The sequence below is a fragment of the Ambystoma mexicanum genome, chromosome 3p, assembly GCF_040938575.1.
Source record: "Ambystoma mexicanum isolate Mex_15411 chromosome 3p, UKY_AmexF1_1, whole genome shotgun sequence".
Lineage (NCBI taxonomy): Eukaryota > Metazoa > Chordata > Amphibia > Caudata > Ambystomatidae > Ambystoma > Ambystoma mexicanum.
The window spans coordinates 696,485,505-696,509,856 of record NC_090925.1 but is presented as its reverse complement, the minus strand read 5'-3'; the positions used below and the strand labels follow the sequence as shown (position 1 = coordinate 696,509,856).

The window sequence follows — 24,352 nt, the reverse complement described above, 5'->3', positions numbered from 1 at the left end:
GTGACAGCCACCGTACACAGACAACGGCAGGCGTCCTTCCAGTCGCAGTTGAGAAAGCTTCTCTAGGACAGGATCCCTTGAGGTTGGGATGCTCTGAGGGAAGGCGACTTGTACCACAAGCTGGCAACCACAGAACTGCGATTCTTCTGGCGAGGTTGCCTACGATGGAGCTGGTCAATACACTGGGTAGTCCGGGAGTACTTCCGAAGGCTCAGGACGGCTCGATTTTTGAGAAGGTGTCAAGACCAGTTGGTCCCACTAATCCACTGGCTGAAGCACTGCTAAGGGTTTTCGGAGATCATGTAGCCCAATCCAGGAAGGGATGCCAGATCTCTTTAGGATTCTTCTTCGGATCTTCAGTCAGCTATTCGACTACAAGGGATTCTTGGCTCCAGCGCTGACCTGAAGAAATGACTGCAGGAGTTCTCTTCTTATCCGAAATCCAGACTGGAAGCATGACCAATCACACTAGTGGGAAGAATCTGCAGCAGTCAAACAGGCAGTAGTTGCCCAGTCAGGGTCAACTATTGGTTTTACTAATGCCGCACACCTAGACTCAATGGCGCCATGGAGGTGGAATGGGACCAGACAGTCAAACCCACTTCTTGGGTCACACAAACATAGGCATAACTAGTCCGCTTTCTGAGGCAAGTGCATGACCTTATATGGGATTTCCTTTTTTTTAAAAAAACTTTATTTACATTTTTCAAACGGCAACATCATATCAACACAGAGAGCATCAGTAAAATCAAATCTCAAAATAACAATAAATTAGCTTAGTCCAAAATAGAAAAAATACAAAAATGATCAACATGTAAACAATATCCTAACCATTTTACTGTGAAATGACGAAAAATCAATAGAAGCAAAACATTATATACAAATACACAAAACAAGACAGACCATTAATCCCACCCATAAATTAACCACTCCAATACTGATTCAAAGCAAAAGAAAACCTATTATGACAAAAGCCATGTATAAAACTCATTGAATACACCCCATTGTTCCTCATAAAGATCCTTCCTATTTAAAACATCAAATTTGATCATTTCAAAACTTGTAAGTAACTGCAGCTGAACTATCCATTCCTCAACACATGGTTTTGTCCTAGTCTTCCAAAGGCGCAGAATTTGCTGTGTCGCCACCAAAAGGACTTTATTAACCCAACATAGTGTCACAAAACTCAGATGACGTGTACCAATCGAAGATTTCAAAAGCACAGCCAATGGTGTTCTTGGGAAAACTATATTCCAAATCAAGTCAACCCTGTCCAAAGCATCACTCCAGAAACACTTAACCCTTACACAATCCCACAACATATGAAGGATAGTTCCTTTCTCCTTAGAGCAATGTTATATAGGATTTTCTGACCTGGCAAGGCAGAGAGAAGGCCAAATTATAACATGGCCAAAGAATAAGGGAAAATCGTCATTTTAGGTCACTAGCCACGTTTAATAGCCATACTTGGGAAAACGCGATTGTTCACACTAAAAATGGCGAATAAATTGTACCAATATATCTGCTGCCACCTGCTTGACTTTAGACACATATCAAAGTAACCAAAAATCCCAAGTGTATAAAATTATCCCCATTGCACTGCATTGTAAGATGATGTGTGCAAGGTTATAAAGTTGCAGAAAATTTAAAGGCAACATAGTTTCCCAGGACTGATCCGTTTCCCCATAACAAATGAGTAAAAGGCAGGGGAATTGAACCTGAGGGCTTTAATTCCCATCAATAAGTCAGAACAGTTTAAAAATAAACAATGCAAAAAGATTGGAGTCTGTCAGGGGAGAATTCTCAGAAATGTGCTAATTCCCTTTTACCTTAGAGACCCCCAGCTCTTTTGCTGGACTTTAGGACTTTTAATTTCTAACCTGCAGAGAGTGAGACCTTTTTCCCACTCTCTCGTATATTTTTCTGTGATTTGGTCTCTGTTTCTTTTGATTTTGGAGTCGGGACAAACTCCATAGGCATCATCTTTACATTGTGACATATAGCACCTTCAGTGCAGTGACACAGAGAAGTCTCTTAGATTTCCTAAAGGTTTAAATACCTTCTCTTGGTGAAACTACTGTTTCCAAGAGCAGTGAAGTGAAATTTACTTTTCTTACATTGTGTAACTTTCTACACCCAGCACACACTTATCTTACAATAGGGTGCTGATGGGATTACTTAATATCCCCTTTGTCTAGTTTCTCGTGTAACATTTTTATGTTACCCTTTCTACAATTGATGGCCGGTGACAGTGGTTTCGTTTTTCCTACCATTGTGTGTTTTTACTGCGGGCTGCAATTGCAGCTTCAGTAAGACACCCATGGGTGCCAATTTCGTCAACATGGCCCGGTCGTCTTTTTTCGTCATTTCTTGTTGGAAAGGTCGTTCTTGAGATATACTCTGTGCGCCAAACCAGTTTTGGTCCCTTTGTTCGTTTTGTCTTTGGCAGGATTCACGAGTGAAGCCTGCCCCTGGCTCCAGCGTTTCTAGCAGGGCAGGAAGTGAGGGAGGTGCCCAAAACTCCTGTGCTTAGTCTCCTTGGTTGCAGGAATGCACCCAAGGGTGATTGGCCGGAGGGCAGCCATCCTGCTGTGTGATTGACAGCTAGGCTGCAAATGAATGGGAGAAAACTGCAAGGCTTTCTGCTTGGAAGGCAGTCGACCACTGGACGAAGGACTCCGAAGAAGAACTTGTAAGAGAGACGCCTGCTGCAACTCCTGCAACGTTGGTTTGCCCAGTGAACCCCTGCTGCAGTGCTGAAGCTCCAAATTTGCCTCGACTAAAGAAGACCTGCAAAGGATGACTCCTCACCTTGGGTTGGTGGGACCAATCGACCCCAAGATGAGCTCATCTGGAAATCCTCTCTGGGCTGGCTGTACTTCCATTGCTGCTGCAGGAACCGAAGTGCCAGGGAGAGGAACACCAGAATCGAGTGATTGTCTTTAAGTCGGACCCGAGCTCCAGGAAGATCCTCCAGACTCCTAGGAAGCAGGACTGACCAAGCCTGAGCCACCTCAACAGAGTGCTGGACCCCAGATGCGAGGAAAGTCCATAGTGGGATCCGAGAACTGCAGTGGTGCTATTTGCGAGAGTCGCAAGGAGCTGAAACCGCGAAGTGCGCTGATCTGAAGTTTGCCCATTGCTGTCAACAGACATCCTCCCTCTTGTCCCTACGACTGAGGCCCAGGAACAACAGGAGCTGCAGACCTACACAGGAACATAAGCCAGCTGGAACCAATTTCTTCTAACCAAAGGTACTGTAAAACTAAGAGGACTTGCCTCTTGTCGTGTAGCTTTGCTAGCTCCCAGCTTGTGCCCCTAGAGTTATTCTATTTTTTCTACAAAGACTTCTAAAACATTGTGCAAGACTTTTACTTACCTGCAAGAAGTGCTTCAGCTCACCTAGACTTTTGCTCAATTAACATTGTCTGGCCTGGCTCCCTGAAAGACTCTTCTTACCTCTGAATTTGTGCTTTACCTTTACTCCAGGAAAAGATTAATTTACTTTGCATTGGGGGGTTCAAAAGTACTTACCTGCTTCAGAATATTTGTGTAACCTTTGTTTTATTCTCAAACCCTTTTTTTAACACCAAATTCAGTATTCCTCTAAATGTACCAGGCATATTTTGATTTCCTCAGTGTCCTAATTATTTAAGTCACCTAAGGGTGTAGGAACCATCTGTGTGCCATCCCAAATGGGTACTTGCTAATTTAGAGAAACTAAGAGTGTGTGTTTTTGAAGTGTATTTTCTGTTACTTATATATTGCTCCCTTCTGAAGAAGGCTTATTCAACTGACTGGTAAATAAATGAATAAGTGTTTAATCAAGAAACCTTGAGTGTCAGAGTTTATTTGAATACGTGTCACTGTGAATCTGTGTAAAAACCCTACTGATCACATTGACCCCTATTGAGATGAGCCTGACTGCTCAGCCACACTATGAACCTGTGTAGTACAGACTTGTACCAAAGGTTGGGTTACCTATTGCCAGGAGGACAAGGTTGGTGTAGTCTCCCAAAGGGTACTGCATACAATCTTGCATAACAGAGTCCATAGAAACAATGGAGTGAAAGTTGCCAAAAGAGAAATGTTTCCTAACCCAAAGGTCACTTTCAGCAAAGTGATTTAGGTCTGGCTAGTTAGTAGTTCCATGCTCTGATGATATGGTTCCAGGTACTGGACAGTTGGACAACCCTGGCATGATGAAGAAAGGACCACCACGATGCTGATTACCTCATAGGACCTCTCAGAAAATGATGCTGCCGGGAGACTGATTAACACTGCAGTCAGGTTGTTTAAAATAAAGAAGCTGGCCCTGCAAGGTCCCTCTTCGTGCTGGACAGTTAGAACTGCAGAGAAGGCTACTTGTCTGTCATTGAGGGTTAGCGGCGTACCAAGTCGAAGCTGGTCAGTCGCCGGGGTGGCCTCTGTACACTTCCGAAGGCTTCCAATGGAATGAAACTCAAGCAGGGGTTGAGCCTGGTTGTTCCCACCGGTCCAGATATTGGAGCACAGATGAAGGCCTTCAGGAGATCAGACAAAGTAGCAGGGCTTTACTTTGCCAGGACAGTTGCTGAAGGAAATTCTGGTCGGCTACAAGAACGGTCCCCGGGTCTTCAGCAGGATGCACCTTTTTGAAGGGGTTGTGACTACACAATGAATGGCTGCCGGAGTCCACCTTTGCCCCTGAGCCCACCAATAGTAAGGATCTGCACAATTCAATCTGTCATGGACCGCCTATGGTGACATCTGCCAAGACCCATTTTGGCCAGAATGTGGATTGGAACCAGATAGCTCTAGCCCCCAACATCTGGCCACAAACACATCGCCTCTTTGCTCAGAAAAGGGCTTACCATTTATGGAAAAGTTAGGAAAGATTTCTTTTTGGCACCTTTGCCTTCATTTCTATGGACCCCCAAACTTTATGCTTTTAATTTTGGAATCTGGCCTGTACATTTTACAGTGCAATGAATCCTTCAGCTTCACAAAACTGGCTTTTGCTCATCTATCATGGAGAAACTGACATGTCCATCGGATTGTCGGTACTGGGGAATGGTCTGTCATGGATTTACATGCTCTTGAATGTTCCCCGTCAGGCCGTGAATCCTTGGTAAAAGAAAAGTTTCACTTTCACTTACAAACTGTTTTGTTCCTCTGCACCAATCACTGTCATCTGGGACATACTGCCCCCAGCCAATGACAGTCCTCTCCCTAAGCCCCTCCTCTTGCAGCCATCTTCAGATTTTTACTGCATGCTTCAGTGTTGGGAGTCCTTGAGTTTTGCTCTGTGAGCTACTTCGTTTTTTCATTTTTGGACAGATAAAGTTGCTATTTTTGTTCCAAAACAGCCTATGTGCTCTTCTCGCCATCTGCCGACAGCTGGGATCCATTTTTCAACACCCCTCAAGGGCAAAGATCAGCAAGTTTGCTTCTGAGTTTCCAGAAGGCCATCAGGCCTACTCCGCACCTCCGACCATGACTGGCTACGGAATGTGTTTGTGGAGGACAAGCACCTCCAATGCCTCTCTCTTCACCCGGACCACAAGGAAGGAGAATGCGAGATCTGCCCCGGTTTCTCCAAGAAGACAACAAAGGATCATCACAGTAGACTGGTGGCGTGGCTGAACGCCAAGGCTTCTGCCCCGTGATCCAAGCAGGATCATGCCTCACCCAGGACCGGCCGGTCCGAGGAGCGAGCCTCTAAGTCTTTTGAGGGCGCGCAACCCATGGGGGCCCAAGACAAGGCTAAGCTCCTCAAGTCCTGCTCCACCGGAGTTGCCGTGCAAGCTTGTCCCAGGTTGGGCAGGGCACGTTCAACATAACTGTTAGGGTGAATTCTCAGAAATGTGCTAATTCCTCTCTTCCTTAGAGACCCCCAGCAACTTTGCTGGATTTTGAGGACTTGAATTTTTAACCTGGAGAGAGTGAGACCCTTTTTCCCACTCTCTCATGTATTTTAATGGGATTTTAATCTCTGTGTTTCTTCTGGTTGTGGAGTTGGACAAACTCCATAGGCACCATCTTTTACATTGTCACACATCACCTTCAGTGCAGTGACACAGGGAAGTCTTTCAGATTTCTCCTAGGTTTAAATACTTTCTCTGGAATAAACTACTGTTTCCCAGAGCAGTAAAGTGAAATTGACTTTACTTACATTTGTAACTTTTGAGACCCAGCACACACTATCTTACAATAGGGTGCTTGAGGGGTTACTTAGTATCCCCTTTGTCTATCTTCTCAAGTAACAATTTTGTTACCCTTTTCTCAAGAAATGGCTGGTTGCAGTGGTTTACTTTTTACTACCATTGTGTGTTTTTACCGCAGGTTGCGCTTGTAGCCACGGTAAAGCACCCATGGGTGCCATTTTTGTCAAAATGTCCCGGTCTTCTTTTTTTGCCATTTCTTTGTACAAAGGAACTTCTTGAGGTTTACTCTGCGTGCCAAACCAGGTTTGGTCTCTTTGTTCATTTGGCCTTTGGCAGGATTCACGAGTGAATCCCGCCTCTGGCTCCAGGGTGTCTGGCGGGGGCAGGAAGCGAGCGAGGTGCCTGAAACTCCTTGTGCGTAATCTCCTAGGAGACAGGAATGCACTCTTAGGTGATTGGCCAGCTGGCTGTTCGGCAAGGACCGCCACCCTGCTGGGTGACTGACAGCTAGGCTGGAATGAATGGGAGAAACCTGCATAAAAGGCGAGGCTTTTTGGCTTGGAAGACAGTCAACCACTGGACGAAGGAATCCGAAGAAAAACTTAAAGAGGACACCTGTTGCAACTTCTGGACCGTTGGTTTGACTGGTTAAGCCCTGCTGCTGTGCTGAAACTCCAAATTCTTATCGACCGAGAAGCCCCTGCAAGGACGACTTCTCCCTTTTGAGTTGGTGGGCTCAATCAACTCCAAAGTAAGCCACCTGGACATCCTCTCAGATCTGGTTGAAATTCCACTGTAGTTGTTTCTGGAACCAAATAGTCAGGGAGAGGAATACCATATTGTGTGCCTTGCTTTTAAGCTGGCCAAGAGCTCCAGGAAGATCCTCCAGACTCCCAGGAAGCAGGTTTGACCATGCTTGAGCACCCTCAAAAGAGTGCCGGACCCCAGATGCAAGGAAAGCCCACCTCGACATCCAGAAACCACAGTGTTGCTATTTGCAGTAGATGCGAGGAGCTGAAACACTGATGTGCCACTTGTTTGAAGATTGTCGGTTGTGGTTGGTGACTGTCCCATTACAGTGCAGGATTCCTCAGATGTCCTCCTTCTTGTCCCCACGACTGAGGCCCAGGAACACCAGGATCTGCAGAGCTGTACAGGAACAGAAGTCACCTGCTGCACTTTTCTTCAACCTAAAGGTACTGTAAAGAGAATTGACCTCTTGCTGTGCTGCCTTGCTTGTCCTCATTGGAGACTTGTCTCAGTTGCTCTTGTAGAGTTGCTTGCAACTTCTCTAACTCACAAGCCTAATCAGCTTGTGGCCCTACTTTGATTTCTTCTATTCTACAAAGACTTTTTAAACATTGTGAACGACTTTCTACTTACCTGCAAGAAGTGCTTCAATTCACCTTGACTTTTGCTAACTTAACATTGGCTGGCCTGGCTCCCTGAATGACTCTTCTCTCCCTTGCTTATGTGTTTTGCCTTCCTTCCAGGAAAGGGTTAACTGACTTTGCATTGGGGGGCTATTTTCAAAGTAGTTACCTGCTTAAGGAGAACTGTGTGAATACTCGTTTTATTCTGAACTTTTTTTCTTGAACACTCCTCAAGGATATTCTAAATGCATCAGTGATATATTAACGTCAACAGCACCCTAAATATTGAAGTGGTTCAACCTGAGGTTGTAGGTAGTGCCTCTATGCCATCCCAAATGGATATTTGCTGATTTTAGAAAACTAAGAGTGTATATTTTTGGAGTGTATTTGTGTGTTGCTTTATATTGCTCCCTTCTGAAGAAGGCTTATTCTAACTGACTGATAAATTAATAAGTGTTTAATCAAGAAACCTTGTGTGTAAGAGTTTGTTTGAATACTTGTCACTGTTAATCTCTGTGTAACTCCCCTACAGCTCACCTTGACCCTATTTCAGATCAGCCTGGCTACTCGACCACACTACCAACCTGTGTAGTACAGACTTATACCAAATGTTTGATTCCTTTGCCAGGAGGTCAGGGTTGTTGTAGTGCACCAAAGGGTACTGCATACAATCTTGGCTAACAATAACCAGCTGCCTCCATTGCTAGACAACAATCTAGCTCCTCCAAGAGGAAGTCGCCCAACCTTGCTAAGCTGCGGAAGAGGCCAGAAAAGCCAGGGTCGAAGGAGATGGCTGGACTTCCCAAGAAGGGTCAATTGGCTCAGGAGAAGTCTTTTTCGATAGAGCTGGTGGCGGCTGCTCTCATGAAGAGACAAGAGGCCGACCCTGTAAAGGTGGTGTTGGGGATAATTCTCATTTATGGCTAATTTCCCTTACCTAGTGTGTCCCTCAGCAGCTTTGCTGGATTTCTGGGGTTTATTTTTTCCACCTGGTAAGAGTGTGAACCTTTTTCCCACTCTTACCTGTGTTTTGCCATGTGTATTTCTACTGTTTGTGTGATCTTGGGCCCTGGAGCTACACCACTCCATGAGCCCGACGTTTTGTGTGTGTTTTACACAGCACTTTCAGTGCAGTGACACAGGGTTGTCTCTAAGACTTCCCACTGACTCAATTTTTCTGGGGCTGACTACTGTCCCCCAGAAACAGGTAAAGTTGCCATTTACTTTATGTAGACCCAATACACCCCATCTCACATGGAGTATTGGAAAGGGTTAATTCCTACTCCTTTTTGTCTGCGCCTCTTGGAGCTTTGTTTTGCTCCCTTAACACTAAGACTTGGCTGGTGGCAGTGTTACCTACCCTATCTTTTCTACCCCGATTATAGTATATAAACGTGGTACTGTTTTAGGCTATTGTATTGGTCTCGAATTTAAACCCGCTTGACCAAATACTTTTTATTTTTGGCTCCGGTCGGGTTTTATCACCATTTCTTTTTGTTAAAGTCCTTCTTGTGTTTTAATTTGCACGGCAAACCAGGTTTGCCTTCTTTGTTCGCCGACCTTTGGCGGGCTTCTGTCCAGAAGCCCTCCTTTGGCGTCTGGGTGTCTAGGTGGGCTGAATGTGAGGGAGGGGTGTAGTCACCCCCTGCAGAGGGTCTCCTTGGAGACCCAAGTTGTCCTTTGTGTCGATTGGCTGAGGTGGTTGTCCCTGCTGAGTGATTGACAGCCAGGCTGTGTGAATGGGGGATTTTGGCATAAAAGGCAGGACTCTTGGACTGGAAGTCAGTCGCCCCTGGAACTGCAAAGAACCGAAGAGAAGCGGAGAAGAAGGCGGCTGCTGCAACTCCTGAGTCCCGGTGAAGCCCTGCTGCAGTCCTGAGCTATCTACCCTTCAAGGACAAGAGAAGATCCAGTCCAGAGTCTTCTTCCCTTGAGCCTGGTGGGATCAACCAGCTCACCTTCCACGCCTCTTGGTCGAAATGGCTGCACACAGTTGTAGTGGTCTAGATAGCCATCTGAAGAGCCTCTCCTGTTTTAAAGGAGCGCACCTTTTATTCACTGTTGCTTAGCTGCTGCTGGCCTCATCCCTGGGAAGTGCAGATCGCTCCAGACGAAGTCCTTCTTGTCCCCACGACTGAAGCTCCAGGAACCGTGAGTCTGCAGGAACTACCAGGAACAACTACCGTAGCACCAGCTTTTCTTCAAACGAATAAAGTACTGTGTCCAACTTCGAGGAATTGGGGTGAACCCTTTTCTCCTCACGCAAGGCTTGTCCTGGTCTTTCTTCCCTCTTATAACTTTTGCTTCCCTTTTGACAATATCCAAGTACTCCTGGCAATCTCGAATCGTGAACTGTTCTAACCTTGTGATCCTCAACAACAGGGCCCTGTCCAATTTGACACTGGCGCAGGCCTATTGAATTTTATCTATTTTAGAAAGTGTCCTCTGATTCTAGCTGCCTTGACAAAAGTATTGCCCATGATTTTTATCCCCTATTCTCTTGTGTTAATTCATGTGCTAAGTGTGTTTGACTGCGGTAACATTTCTTCTTGCGGGTACGCCTTTCTTTCGTAAGACCAGACTGTCCTTACTGTCAAAAAGTGATTGCGTAGTAACCCACGGTAAAGTCTTTGTTTCCCAACACTGGTCTGTCAAATCCTAATGTACTTACCTTGAATTGATCTGCACAAGGGGAAAAGTGTGTGTGTGTGTGTGTGTGTGTGTGTGTATATATATATATATATATATATATATATATATATATATATGGTTTTATTAATTTTGAACAAAAAAGAAGGGAAAAAAAAGAAAAACAAAGGAAAATTCACATTACATGATACGTAAATACAGGTTCTTGGTTACATGAAAAGAATAGGATTTCGTTTCTTTTGTTTACATAAAAACATCTCTTACTTGTATCACCATTCCTTGATTGTAACGTTTAACAAAACGTATCCCTCACCCACCCCCTGTAACGCTCAGCTGGTTCCCACGGAGGCGCGGCGTCGAAGGCGCAGAACTCTGAAGATGGACAGGAAGGGCCCCTCTATTCTGGCTTTCCTGGCTCGTTGGATACCCTCCTGTGCGTGAAAAGGGAGTATTACCAACTGTGGAACAATGCTCAAGCCTCCCACTCCCTTCCAACCCTCCACGATACCTCCTCCACGAATCCCCGTGAAGCCTCACCTTAGGGTTTGGAAGGATGAGCTCTCCATCCTGCTTCTGATGCAGGGGCACGTTGAAACCCAGTTACTTCACTGGATTGAGGATTGATGGGAGTTCAGGTAAGCTTGACTGTTCAGGTAAGGCGCTGTAAAAGTTCTGTTCAAAAGTTCAAGCTTAATAATAATGTTCGTTGTCTAATTGCAGCAAGCGCTAATGCTTATGTCTTTTTCCCCTTAGGGGTCGGGGTTCGGAGTGCCGGAGATATGGCGCCGACCTGAAGTGAAACAGTTCTGGATGAGCGCTCAGGTAATGTCTTTGCATTCGCTCATTCAATGTCTTTGTCTTTTTTCCCATAGGGGCCGGGGTCCGGAGATGCCAGGAAGCGGCAGGACCCAAAATGCCGTGGGAATAATCCAACAGGTAAGACTTAAAAGGAAACTGAGCTTTCCTTATTCCTTTTCTCCCTCTCACCTTTGTTCTTGTCTTTTTTCCTCTAGGCGCCGGGGCATAGCTGAATCCGGAAGATCGCTGCTGAAGATGGAAGTGCCTTGCAAAGGTGAGTAAAATGCAGCGATCGAAACGAAATGCCTTTAAAATGATGTCTTCCTTTTTAGGGCCGTTGGAGAAATGACTCCGGGATGCAGATTTAGCAGGTAAGGGCTTTTCTTCTCCTATTCTCTTCCTTTCTCCCCTTGCAGGTGTTCCAGGGTGCTGGCAGGCGTGGCTGAAGTCAGGATGCAGGAGCTGACACGGTGAGCGTCCAGCTGCTAGGTGCAGAACAACGCAAAGCATGTGTGGCTGTTCGGGTGGGGTTTAAATAGCCTTGGAAGAAGTTCCTGGTATGTATCCTTCCACCAATCAGGTATGTATCCTTCCCCGACCACACCCGGGTGGTGAAGTAGTCCTACAGGTTAAGTAGTCCCATTCAGGCCTCAAGAGGGCCTGGATAAAGCAGCAAGGTCTGCATCAGGTAAGTGTGCACCCAAGCACTTAAACACATATCCTCTTCTATGAGCCTGGCGCCTAAGGCGCCAGGACTGGGGTCCGCTATGAGCCTGGCGCCTCAGGCGCCAGGACTGAGTCCAAAGGGCCCCGACTTGGGCCCGCTGAGACTTCCCTGGGGAAAATGATGTCTGCCTCTGGGGTTGCTGGGCCCTGACACCCCCCTCCCTCCCGTTGGTTGAGCAAGCATCTTAAGGGCATATATTTGTGTGTGGGATAAATAAAGTTCTACCGTTGTGTGGCTTTTATGAATGCAGGGTCTGAGCCGTCTAATCAGGTCATCGTATATGTTTTTGGACTTATGTTAGGTCTTTGGAGGTTTCTTAGGTTGAGAGACTGTATTCGTTTGAAGGTGTTCATTTTTGAAGTCCGACCATAGGGCCTCACATTGTGATGCTTTGTTGTGTAGAGAAACTCCTCCTAGGAAGGGAGATACAACCTAAATCCAGGACACATCGGTGCGAAGTGCCAGTTTAAAAAAATTTGAATGGGTTAGGACAATGAGAGTTCAGATGCTCATCAGACATTCGTCTGTGCTCCAGGCTGGGACAATAGCAGTCCTGGGACACTCACCTGTCAAGTGTGAAAGGGCAATAAAACCTTAATTAAGACTGGAAACCCCCTTGCCTGGAAGGAATTGACAGCTGCTTGCAGTTGAAGGAAGGGAAAAAAAACAGGATCAAGTAACAAAGGGACTGCTTGTTGGTGCCAGAGACTGTTTTAAAGAAACTTTAAAGACTCTTATTTCGGTAGCAACAATGAGCAGAAATTAAAAAATTCTCAGTTTTTAATCTAATTCTGTGGGCCATCTTTTAAAACTTGGTAGAACTCATTGCCGCAAGGGGAACAGAAGTTACGAAATATGACCAATTCCAAGGAAAGTATTAATGTGGCAAATATAAGAGTTTGTACTTACATCCCTGTGGACAATTCGCATTTGTGTATAAAATTGTGGAATTTTAGGCCACATCTTTAATGAGTAAAATTACCAAAATGTGTCAAAGTCGAAACAAGGTCGTGACTGGAGGTTTGGACTAATCTGTGCTGCACATCATATGTAGTAACCCGTGGGTATAATTTGCCAAGAGATTGCAAGTGTATAACTGTATGCGTTTGGCAAAATCTGATTTTCAGTAAAGTAAATGTGGGAGTTTCTGGACATTGTAAACCTCACCTCATAAATCTGACATTCCCTTAGAAATCCAACCAGCAGAGAGCAAGGCGGAGATTACTACCATTGCCCAATCCTATTGTTAGGGGCGTGTGTAGTAAAGCCTGCCCCTGTCATATACTTTGATGATGTCACCTGGCATTATAAATAAGAGCCGCTGACAACACACAGGACACTGATTTCCTACGCCAGCGTTCTGTTCCTGTCTTCATCTTGCATTTATCCATCTAAACTCCAGCGACCTCATTTCACTTTCATATTGTACCTCTGATCCATAGCTACACCGCAACACTAAATCCGCATCACGATTCACCATATTTCATCAGTTTCTATTAAAAACCGTTTTGGTAAATTCAGGCGGGATTTGCAAAAGTGTGTTAATTTTACAACGTGTCATTTTGGTTATAAACTGTTTTAATCTTCCATTCAATTTCGAATTGTAAGCTTTTGCTCAATCCATTGCTAGTTTCTTTCCAGTGTTGCTCCAGTGAAGAATTTTTTGTTTCAGGCGTTTTAGACACATTCATTGTTTGTTCTGCCATTTCCGAGTGTCATTTTCGCTTTGCCAGGGTTTGAAATCTGTTTTTCTCTTATTTGGGGAGGGAAGGTCGGATTTAAATTCTGTTTCTTGTCGGTCATTCCTGATTACCTGCTGATTCTGTTTATCCCCTTAAAATGGATTATTTGTGGGTTGTGGGAACATTGCAGGGGGAAATTCTAACTCCAGTGCTATCTTACCTAAAATCAAAAGGTGCTCCTATTCCCTGGTGTTTTCTAGTTGTGTCAATAGAAGGTTAAACGAAGTGCATTGCTTACATTCCTATTGTTCTCATCACCCCATTGGTGATTGCTGCCCCATATTAAAAATTGTATGATTTCTTTTAATTTTCAAATAAATAAATATTATATTTTATCAACCAGCCTGGTGCATGGTCAATTGTGACTTGGGGTATTTGAAAACGGTGTGTGATATGAGTGGTGTATCATCTCAATATAGAATCTAATCTATCCCACATAAGCATTTCAATTGCGCGCTGCATACTGGGCTGAGACTAAGGTGTACATCGCCTGATTGAAATCCTTAACGCACCAATAAGTCCACTGACCACCAGGGAATGGTCGAGGACCCAACCAAGTCCAGATAAGGACAGTAGGAGACCATCCTCATCGTGGTGGCAGGCATAAGCCCACTACGCATAAGAGAAGGGTTGAGGACCCTGACATTAAGAGAGGTGAACTGTACAAAGTGTGCATCCGAGGTAAGCTTTTTCTTGTCAGTGAAAAACCCCAAACCACTGACCGCCAGAGAAGGGTCAAGGACCCCCAACAGTAAAGAACAGAGTCAAGGAGAAAATCTCCCTCGAATCAGTGGGGATGCGAAGCACACTGAACGCAATAGAAGGGACTGGGACCCCGACTAATGTGTGGAAAATGTCACCCCCATGTCAACCTCTCTCTCCTGCACCCTTGCACCATCCAGGATTGGACACCCATCTAAACCCCTGTTTGATAGTTGTAGGTCCTTCCATTGGTTCGCTGGGGTTAAAATTAGCCACACATTTGAGATGCGTCTGGAGCCATTCTTCAGTCTACCACCTGTGGCAAGTCTACATGGATGAAGAGAACACGGAGGGATGCAGGAAGACTGCTGCTGAAATTAACATTGGACAAGCAGAATCCACTCCCACTTAAGATCTACATCTGCAATAGAGGAGACCCTTGGACTTGTGGCAATAAGTGGTGCTGTGTAGTCCTCTGCTGTCCACACCTCCTAGAACTCAAAAGAGCCACTGGGTCTGTCTCCGACCTGCACCAATTGGAGAGGTGACTGCACAGATCTCATATGCCACTGTGCTGGAAAATGCATGGTCGCACCTCATAGTGGAACTAGAATTTCACCACCTTCTGCTGCTGTCACCTTTTTGTCCAAAGATGAAATCTCCTGTGGCCTGAGTTCATCGGTCCTTTCTCCTCGAGTCTGCTGAGCCTTGGTATTGACATTTCGACTATATCCTTTGCCTTCTGATGGCTCTGTTCTTGCTGCAAACTTCTTTTCTGTTGGCTTCCAGCGGGTAAGCCTAATGGTTCATCCTCGGATCCCAGAATAGGATATCGCAACCGCCACTAAGCCAGACCTAAATCTGATACTAAAAGTGCAGCACAGGGGCTTAATCTGCAACAGTGAGGACAGATTTCTCCAACAGGTTGGAGGTTGGTGAATTTTCACTTGGTGTTTGAGAGGCTGATGTGCATACTTGTTCTTGCCCCCATTGTCCCTGTTGTCCTTTGTGGGTGTAACATCCCCGCCTGCATCTTCCTAGCCCTGATCTTTGGTGGGGGTCCCTTCACTTCAAAGGAAATCTGCCTTTACTCTTGAGCTGACTCTAGGACTACCACTTGTATTGAGGCCTTTCTCTGTAAGCCAGCTGAAAGTGCTGTTAAAAGTATCCTTTACGTATACAAGAATCAGGTTTATTTTACTTGAACTTTGGCGACATTGATTCTAGTGTAGAGACTAGACTGATGAAGTTTTGTTTTATTGTGTTTATACGTGTAAGACCTATGTAAGATTTGTAATCTCTTTTCCCTCCACTTTAGGTTACTGTTACAGTGTATTGTGTGAGCTGATACTGAAACTGTGCAAATTCTAATGTGGGGTTGGTTTCCAATTGGATCACCAGTGTTTTATATGTGTACATTTTTCTTCAGTTACTTTTTAGTGTCTGCCCAATTCATATGTGTTGCTAAATAAGTTGAAGTATTTTGCCACGTAACCATGTGGACATTCTAATGCTTGTCAAACTGTTGTGTGTTATTTGTACTTTGCACCAACCCCCTGATCTCAAGTCTCCGCCTAACTGCTTGTCTGTGTTACCAAGACAGAATTAAGTTTAGACTTTGGTGTGGAAAGCTTTGCAGGTCCACTAAGTTGGCTTCCCAGAACCAGACAGCAGTAGTGGTTCTGAAAAACCTCTAACATTTTGTGTTTACTGTACATTATAAACCAGTGCCCTCCTTCTGGGTGTTTGGGTTCCTGAATAGAAAAGTGGTAGAATGGATCGAGAAATCAAGGCAGAGTAAAACACTAAGAAGCCAGGTAGAATGATCTATTTGAGCCCTTGAAATGTTGCCTGAGAAGAATCTACCTAACGCTTCTCTACAAAGACTTTGCCATGTGAATGGGTACAGACCATGAGTGACTTATCGATGACAGTCTTTTTTGTAAAATGCATTCTAGGTTTACTCTGGGACTTTGTGCGAGAATGCCTTTGTTGCATTCTTTGTATGTCATTGCTTCTGTTATATGCCTGCCATGTGTTATGCTGTACATCTCCCTGAATAATACTGAAGGCTTCCTAAGCTTCCCTTTGCAACAGATTAGCTGTTAAGTATGCAGAAAGCACTGACCACTGGGTTTTGTTGTTTCAGATGAACTGTTTCAGAAGATAGCTGAGGATTATGTTAACTTCACTGCCTTCAATGTGATTGCAGGTGAGGCTTCCAAGAGCTCCTCTTCCAACTATTTGTGTGTTTGTTCCCCAATTACAGCCCTGTTTGTCTTTAGGCATGCCAATCTGAAGAAATGGCTGAAGATCTTGTCACCCACCCTATGTGGAGTCCATCTAAGAAAATTCTGCAAATCCAAGCATGAACTCAAGCTTACCTTTTCCCATTGGCCTATTGGTGGAATTTATGGTCAGCTATGAAATACTTGCCATCCAACCAGTTTCTGTCGCTCTACAAAATGGATGCTGACTTTTGTTGGTTTGTTAATTTGGTTATCCAGACTGTATTGAAACCCACTTGACTGTGTAGAAATACTGCTTACTGCAGTAACTAAGGCATACAATTTGGTAACTGGAATAAGCAAATGTGTCACTCATTGAGGGAGACTTGCTGCTAGCCTGAGAGACGTGTCCTATACCTCATCTTCAGGCACAGCCAGGCTTCCTTAATCAGCCACAGCTTAGAAGGTGCAGCGACATGGAGCACTACAAGCATTACTTCTCAACTAAGGCCAGTTTTAAATAAGTCCTTCACATAAACCCAGAGTTTGTGATGATGAAAATATATGGGTGTATTTGCATGTTATTTTGCTGACAGACTGCTGGAGTCTTTGAGCGTTGGATGGTTCTGTCTTTCTGAGAAGCATATTGGCTCTCCCGTCTGATATTTTAGAACAGGATTTATCACATTTATACAAGCATGCAAAAAAAACCATGAGCATCAAGACGCTGATTACAGTAATGTCAACAGATGGGTGGCGGGGCGAGGGGCAGGAGCAATAAAGTTGAAGGAGGCTCAATTGAAAAGTAGTATTTTTAGTTGTTTACTGAATGGCCAGTAGAATGTTTCAGCATGCAGGTGGAGCGGCAGGGTTCCAGTGATGAGAGGCGGTGGCTGAGAAGCTGGAGCCCCGTGCTTTTGAAGCATGGTGTGGCCATACAGTGGCTGTGGTTGGATCTTGTAGGTCTGGTAGAAGTGGTCTTGATTATTCTCTGTGAAAGGTAGGATGAAGCAGAGTTTGAGAGACATCTGTGGGTAATAGAGAGCATTTTGAAGTTGATCCGTTCTCTTGCAGGTATCCAATGTTCAGATCTTCTGTGTGCATTGTTTTGAATTGTCTGGAGTTTGTTTGGGCTCGGAGGTGCCAGCAAAGAGAAAGTTATCATAGTCCATTTGGGAACCGATGACTGCTCTAGCTATAGTGAGGCGGTCTTGTGTGGAGAGGAATGTTTTTTCTGGCATTTATGAGTTTATTGGTATGGGCTGCTGACAAGGCAATTGCTTTGACCTGTTGGGCCATGTTGAGGCTGGAGTCAGGAGAAAGCACCCAAAGTCTTAACTTGGGAGAAGACTGGGATGGTGAAGACATCTAAAGTGAAGGCGCGGAAGGTGGGCATGCGGGGTGCCCACAATGAGGATTTCTGTCTTATCATTGAGGCAGAGTTGGTGGGTGGCCATCCATGCCTGGATTGTGTCATATACTTTGTTTAAGGTGCCAGGGTTCGTGGTCATGGTTGCTGGCGAAGGGAAGGAAGATCTGGATGTCATCCGCATAATGCGTGTAGGAAATCCTGAGGTGGTTGCAGAGAGGTTTAATATATATGTTATAGAAGATGAAGGGGACACAGGATCCTTGTGGGACACCACAGGGTACTGGGGTCAGATGGGCAGATGCATTTCCTCTAAAGAAGTGAGCGGTTCTGTCAGCTAGGTATGATGCAACCCATTTTGTTGCTTCAGGGGAGACAATAGCGGCAAAGGTGAGGTGGTGACAGAGTGTTTGGTGGTTCACAAGATCTAATGCGACCGATGGGTCAAGTAGTAGTAGGAGGGCTAGGTTTCCAGAGTAGCGAATATCGTCCATTTGACTATTTTTTTAGGTCTTTAGGTCAAGGAATGCCGATTCTGTGCCATGGTCAGGGCAGAAACCTGATTGGCGCGAGCTGAGGATCTTGTTTTCAAGGTAGGTTTGTATTTGGTCGTAGGTAGCCCGGTCCAGAATTTTTTGTAGGAATGTGACAGTGGTGAAGGGCCTGTAATTGGTAGGGATGGTGGGATTGGGGGATGTTTTCTTAATGAGAGGCGAGATCCAAGCTTCTTTGAGGTTGGTCGGGACTGAGCTTGTGGTGAAGGAGAAGTTGATGATCGATGTGATAATTGACATGAGGACTTCAGAGCACTTCTTGATGAGGGGAGCAGGGCATGTGTTTCCTTGGTATTGAGAGGGTTTAAGACCAGCAATGATCTTGGAGATTTCAGCTTCAGTGACGAAGGATGCTGGATGGGGAGAACAGAGGGCAGATAAGGGAGAGGTCAGTAGTGGATGATTCGGAGCGGATGAAGTCTTGCTTCTTCTAAAGTTTTATCCTGGAGAGTGGTGATTTTATTCATGAAGGCATTCTGATTTTGTTGGCGCCAGGCATCATCTTTGGTGAATTTTGCTGTAGGTGTGATATAGGTTTAGAAACTTGCGCAAAATGGTGAAGAGTTTGCATTATTGGGATTGGGTGATTCTGTCTGAGAATGCTGTGTCTTTGGCTGTATGGATGGCCTGCTTGTACTCTTTGGAGATGATCTGGAAGTGTGCTGTGTTAGCGTCGGCAGGGAAATTTGCACCAATCGGATTCAACAGAGCACTTCTTGGCTCAAAGTGTTTGAAACATGGGGTAAACCAAGAATTTTTGCAAGCTATAGGTTTGGTTTTATGAGTTTCAAGCGGGGCAATAGTGTCGATGCCTGATAAAATGGCAGCATTGTAGAGGTCAACTAAAACCACGGAGGATGGTGGGAGATGGGAGAGGGTACAATCTGCAGTTGGCAGGGGGAGGGGACACTCCTTGGTGAGGTTGCAGGAACATTGTGTGAGAGCTGAGGGCAGTGAAGAGGTGGTGGTAGTCTGTGGCCGGGCTAAAGGGATGTTGAAAGCGATAATGTGATGGTCGGTCCAAAGGTATGGGGTGTTGGAGGTGATAGTGATGCTGCAGTTGAGTTCAGCGAGCCAGTCCATAGTTCGGCCTAGTAAGTGCGATGGGCTGGTGATGCGCTGTATGAATCCTAAGAAATCTAAGGAATTGGCAAGATAGAGGGCCTCCATTTCCGAGGGATTGTTGAATCCCAGGTTGAGGTCTCCAAGGAGGAGTATTCTGGAGGCTGGTTTTATGTTGGTGCTTATGGTCTGTAGGAGATGGTCTTCAAATGTTTTGGAGGGGGCAGGAGGGGGGGATGGTGATGGTTGGGGATAGAGAGAGCTTAGCGCACTGAATGTTGCAGGTTAGAAGGGCATCCCTGGAGTGTGGTCTAATGGTTAGTGTTTCCCTGTGGATGAGGGATGCCCCGTCGCCCTTGTTTAATGGAGAGAATGGGCCCTGCAGCAGGATGAATCCATGTTTCAGTAAGGGTAACAAGGTCATGGTTGTTATGAGTGATGAGGTCCCTGACATCAGCTGCATGCGCAATTATAGAACGTGCGTTGCTAAGTGCGCAGGGGAGGGGATGATGGTTGTGGGAGACCTGATTGGGCAGGGTAGGTGGGATGCATATTTGAGGGGAGGGGAGGGGATGATACTGCGCAAACAGAGGCGCTCGTTCCCGGTATCAGAATGAGGCAGGAGCGAGCATGCAATCAGTAGTGGGATGAGAGCCTGTAGATTCTGAGTGTGCCTGAGCATGATATGTGGATATGCCTGGGTGGAAGGCTGATGCACTTGATGGTTGGAGTGAGGCGTGAGTGGTCAGCGGAGCGGTAGCGCATTTGGAGAGGAGGAATGGGATTGACAGAGGAAGATGAGAGTTTAGGTACAAAATGGGTGGCTGGAGGAAAGTGGGTGCTGCACATACCTTTTGGTAGAGTATGTTGTGCAGGGTAGCCTGTCCATTCCTGCAGAGGCCCAGACAGGCTTGGACCTTAGGGGAGGGCATTGGGCTCCGGCTGATTCCTGCATGTAAACAGTGCTGGGCCAATCGGGAGCTCCTCAGATGGGAGTGGGTTGCTGCGGTTCGGTACCGGCAGCAGGGGGCGCCATATTGTAAAGAAGCTGCTGCTCCAGTGAGCCACTGGGAAGCCCCGGCAGGCTTGATGGGATTGTAGTGGCAGAGGGGGGGGCACAGAGAGGACTGAGTACCTTTCTCAGTGTGGCAGCGTCTGATTAATTTGAGGCGAAAGAGTCTTCATCCACGCTGCCATTGGTTATCATGTTGTTGCCTGGCCTTGACAGATTTGTATTTGTATTTCACAAAAGGCCCAAAGAAACACCCCCAAATGTAGACGGCAGGAAATATCGACAATTGGCTTGATAGAAGTAAAGTCAAATATGAAGCCGTCTAACCTATCCTGACATCACTCTCACCTTTTATGTTTACAGAGTCAAGAGGTGTGGACCTGAGGGAGAAGAAGGATACCTACCTTAATTCCTGCTGTCACCACTAACACATAAGAATGTAACTGCATTCCCATCAGAGCCAACAAGGAATGGCTGGACTGCCTGGCAGGCAGAAAACTGAGTAATTTGTGTTTGAGACGAATACCTTGTACTCTGGACCTTGCCAACTGAGCACTGGTTTCCATTGCACTCCCTTGAACTGTAAATGTAGCAGGTGGGAGCATAGCAGGAATAAGGGACTGTACATCATGCACAGTACAGCCCAACTGCTTGTCTCTGGATGGTGGCAGCATGACTTGGTGTCCAGCACAGAAATCGGAAGCTCGCTGGGGCAGTGTTCACCGCAGTGACCTTTGCTGCAATTCTGTCATGAAGTGCTTGTCTTGGAAAATGCTTGGAGTGGTCTCTGTGTGCATTTTCATTTGCTTCAAGACATTTTCAGGTGTACTCGCTCCAGTCGCATGAAACATTTTGTGACTGGATGGAAGGCAGTGTATGGGTTATTTCAACTACAATCCAAGGAGATAAGTATTAAAGGAAAAGATCTTTGCGGGTTTTAACTTATTTTTTTGTCGTGGTGTGCTTCTGCCTTTGGAGATTGTAGTTCATGGCCATGATTGTAATACTGCCATTGCTGGTGGCTGCTCTGTGCCATGCTTCCTCGCTGTGTATTTGTCTTTGTACCCAAAAGGCAGCCATGGTTTAAGACTTTTCATTCTGGCATCAGTTTAGAGCTTGTGCTGTTCTCACGCTGGCAGACATCGCTCATCTGTGTGGGAGCAAGGCATGCTGCTTTTATGGGCCAGCAAGGTTATTTCGACAATAGCCCACTACAGGCAACTGTTTGATATATTATGGTGTCAAGATCTCTTATTTTCAGAAATCAAATAAAACCCGAAGTATCTGTCATTAGCAGTTTTGTTGCTCTTACCCTAGTATACATCTGAATTTTTCATTGCAAATTAGATCTTTGCACATAGCCATGCTCTGGAAAGATAGCTCAAGAGTTAAACACTAGCCTTGGGCAAGGGCCAGCCTGCACATTGTAGGTTTGAATCCTAGCTGGGCTTACTCAGCCCGCTATCCTTGAGGGAGTATCATTAATTGAGTAAAGGGGATTGCAAATCATAGTAGGATAAGTTTGCCACAGTGGATAGGCGAGCTTCAGGTTTACACTAACTACGCCCCTCCTGTAGCGGCTGAGTCCTATTACACCAGTAAATTGAAGACACAGAGGCCGGACAGAATTGTAAGAAGTAAGTGGCAGGCTTGGGGGATGGAGAAGGAATTAATAAATGATGGTGAGAAGTCAATGGTTGAAGGGAAAAACATTCAGAAAGGTGAAACAATGTAAAATGGAGGAAAGTGATTGAAATTTGATCAAATAAGCACACTGGTATTCACTGCTGAAATGTTTGACAGGTGCAGGAACATACTTACATTGTATATTATGTTCTTGCAAATAAATATTCTATTGACTGAGAGGCATTTTGTCAAGCCATGCTAGCCCTAACCAAGGCTCTAAAAGTGTGAACCATTGCAAGGAATGTTAGTATTTATTTTATAGAGAATACAGGTGTTTCACTTTCAAAAGCGTCCGTCCTTGCAAGCATCAACTGGGCAATCCTAAGTCCGGCGCCATAAGTAAATTGGACAACGGATGATCAACTGGCCAGTAGATGTTTGGGGAGGACACCAGTCCATTGACCGGACCAACATATGACATTAGTTTCAAAAGGACTCCTTATAAACAGAGTAGTATGTACAGTCTGGTTAGTTACCGGGTAGCCTGGGTCGATGAGTAATTTGAAAGTCAGTGGAAGTTGCTCACTCTTGATCAAGAGAAAAGGGCGTTTCAGTGGTGAAAGCAGGAAAAACTAACAAAAGCGTGAGGAAGTGCTTGTTGCTTGGAGAGCAGAGACTGGAAAGTGTACTAGAGCGGATGGTGCAGGGAGGCGATTAACGGGAGCTGATGTTAGCGAAGTATGGGGGAGCAAGGTCTTGCTAGGATTTGAAAACGAGCAAAAGAAGTGTGAAGATGGACTGTAATTCATTGAAATCCATCCGGCATGAATGTGGTTTTGGGAGGTGTAAGAAAAGCTGGGAAGATTGTAGAGGACTGTGTAGCAAAGTTGAGTACTTTATCCGCTGAAGAGAACATATCGAGGAGGTCAAATAAAAGACTGGCACATTAGTCCAGACAGCTGTGTATCATGGTCTGTGTGAATGTTTTGGTAGAGTTCTAAGTGAGGAGGATGTCTATTTTTGTGGTATTGAGCAGGTTAATCCAAGCAGAAGTTAAGTTAGAAGTAACAAGGTGGTGGAGGTTAAGGGCACTGTCAAAAAGTACCCCAATGTTCCATTCATTAGGTGAGGGGGAGAGTAGGTTGGGCAGAAATGAGATGGGTGAAGGAAGGTGAGGAGGTGGTGTGTGGAAGCAGGAAGGTAGATTTCTTGTGTTTAGGAGGGGCTGAGCCTAAGACTACAAAGTGCCACCCAGTGACGGATGGCCGACACAAGAAGATGAGAAGAGCAGGAGAAAAGAAAGGAAGGAGAAGATTTGTGCATTGTCCACAAAGATGTGGTATGATAACCCTAAGCAACACCTCAGTTGTCTTAGGGAGGTATAGAGAGTGAATAGTACAGGGCAAATGAAATCGAACCTTAGTGGCACGCCAACAAGGAGAGAGGTTGGATAAAAAATGACAGTTCCAGAGATGGACTGGTGAGACAAGTTGGAGACGATCCCATTGGGATCAGTGATTTTGATTAAACGATCAGCGATGGTCTGAATAAGAGGAGTGGTCCATGTGATCAAATGTGCCTGAGGGGAACCAATAGAATTAAGAATTGTTTTTATTGGTGACCAGAGGTAAGACAGTTGGACATGATTGAGGGCGGATTCTTTTGAATGCTGGCTGCAATCTCCAGATTGGAGAAGTTCCCTGAGGTCATTGTTGTCCATGTAGGATGCAATCTTGTTAAAGATGAGTCTTTGAGTATTGCTTGAGGATGGATACTGGCAAATAGTTTGCTGGATTTTTAGAGTCAGCTGAGGGCTTAAGATTGGTTGGATAGTTGCTAGAAAAAGTGAGTTATTGAAGGGGAGGAGAGGTAAGCGCAGGTGAGACGTGCTATCTCTTTGACCATCTTTGGGGTAAACTGATCAGTGGGGTCAGAGGAGGAGTGGTATTTCTTAGGTTAGGTGCTAATTTAGTTGGTGATGGGAGGAAGCAGAAGGGGGAGGTGAGGTGTGGAGCGAGTTAAAGGAGGGTGGCTTCGGAAGGTGGTGAGTCACTTTTTAAAACCTATTATAGGCAGAATTGGCAGAGTCATTTGCAGGTTGGGTGGGATGGGGATGGGACGAGGAGGGGCCAACATGGCCTGGGAAGTGGAGGACCGTGTGCAGTGGTGGGATTTTAAGAATGGTAATGTGACTTTTGATCTACTTAATTTTGGCAGTTTTAAGAGCCAAGGAGAAGTGTATTTTTATAGGTGAAGATAACAGTTTGGTATGGTGCTTGTGCCATCTGTGAAGGTGGCATTGAATGTTTGTTTTGAGAAGTCTTATCGGAGGGATAATCAAGGGTTGGGGCAAGGAGTAGAGGG

The 24,352-nt window shown here is 45.4% G+C and overlaps 1 protein-coding gene across 2 annotated transcripts in view; it reads left to right on the top strand.

The window, feature by feature from the left end:
* RAB24 (RAB24, member RAS oncogene family) overlaps window positions 1-21,652 on the top strand; it is a 427,397-nt gene extending 405,745 nt beyond the window's left edge. For both annotated transcript variants that reach the window (XM_069651501.1, XM_069651502.1), the window contains 2 exons: window positions 16,287-16,349; window positions 20,726-21,652. In XM_069651501.1, the coding sequence (XP_069507602.1) occupies window positions 16,287-16,349; window positions 20,726-20,790 (128 nt within the window). In that variant the 3' untranslated portion in view covers window positions 20,791-21,652. The remainder of the gene's footprint in view (window positions 1-16,286; window positions 16,350-20,725) is intronic.
* The last annotated feature ends 2,700 nt before the right edge of the window (window positions 21,653-24,352 follow it).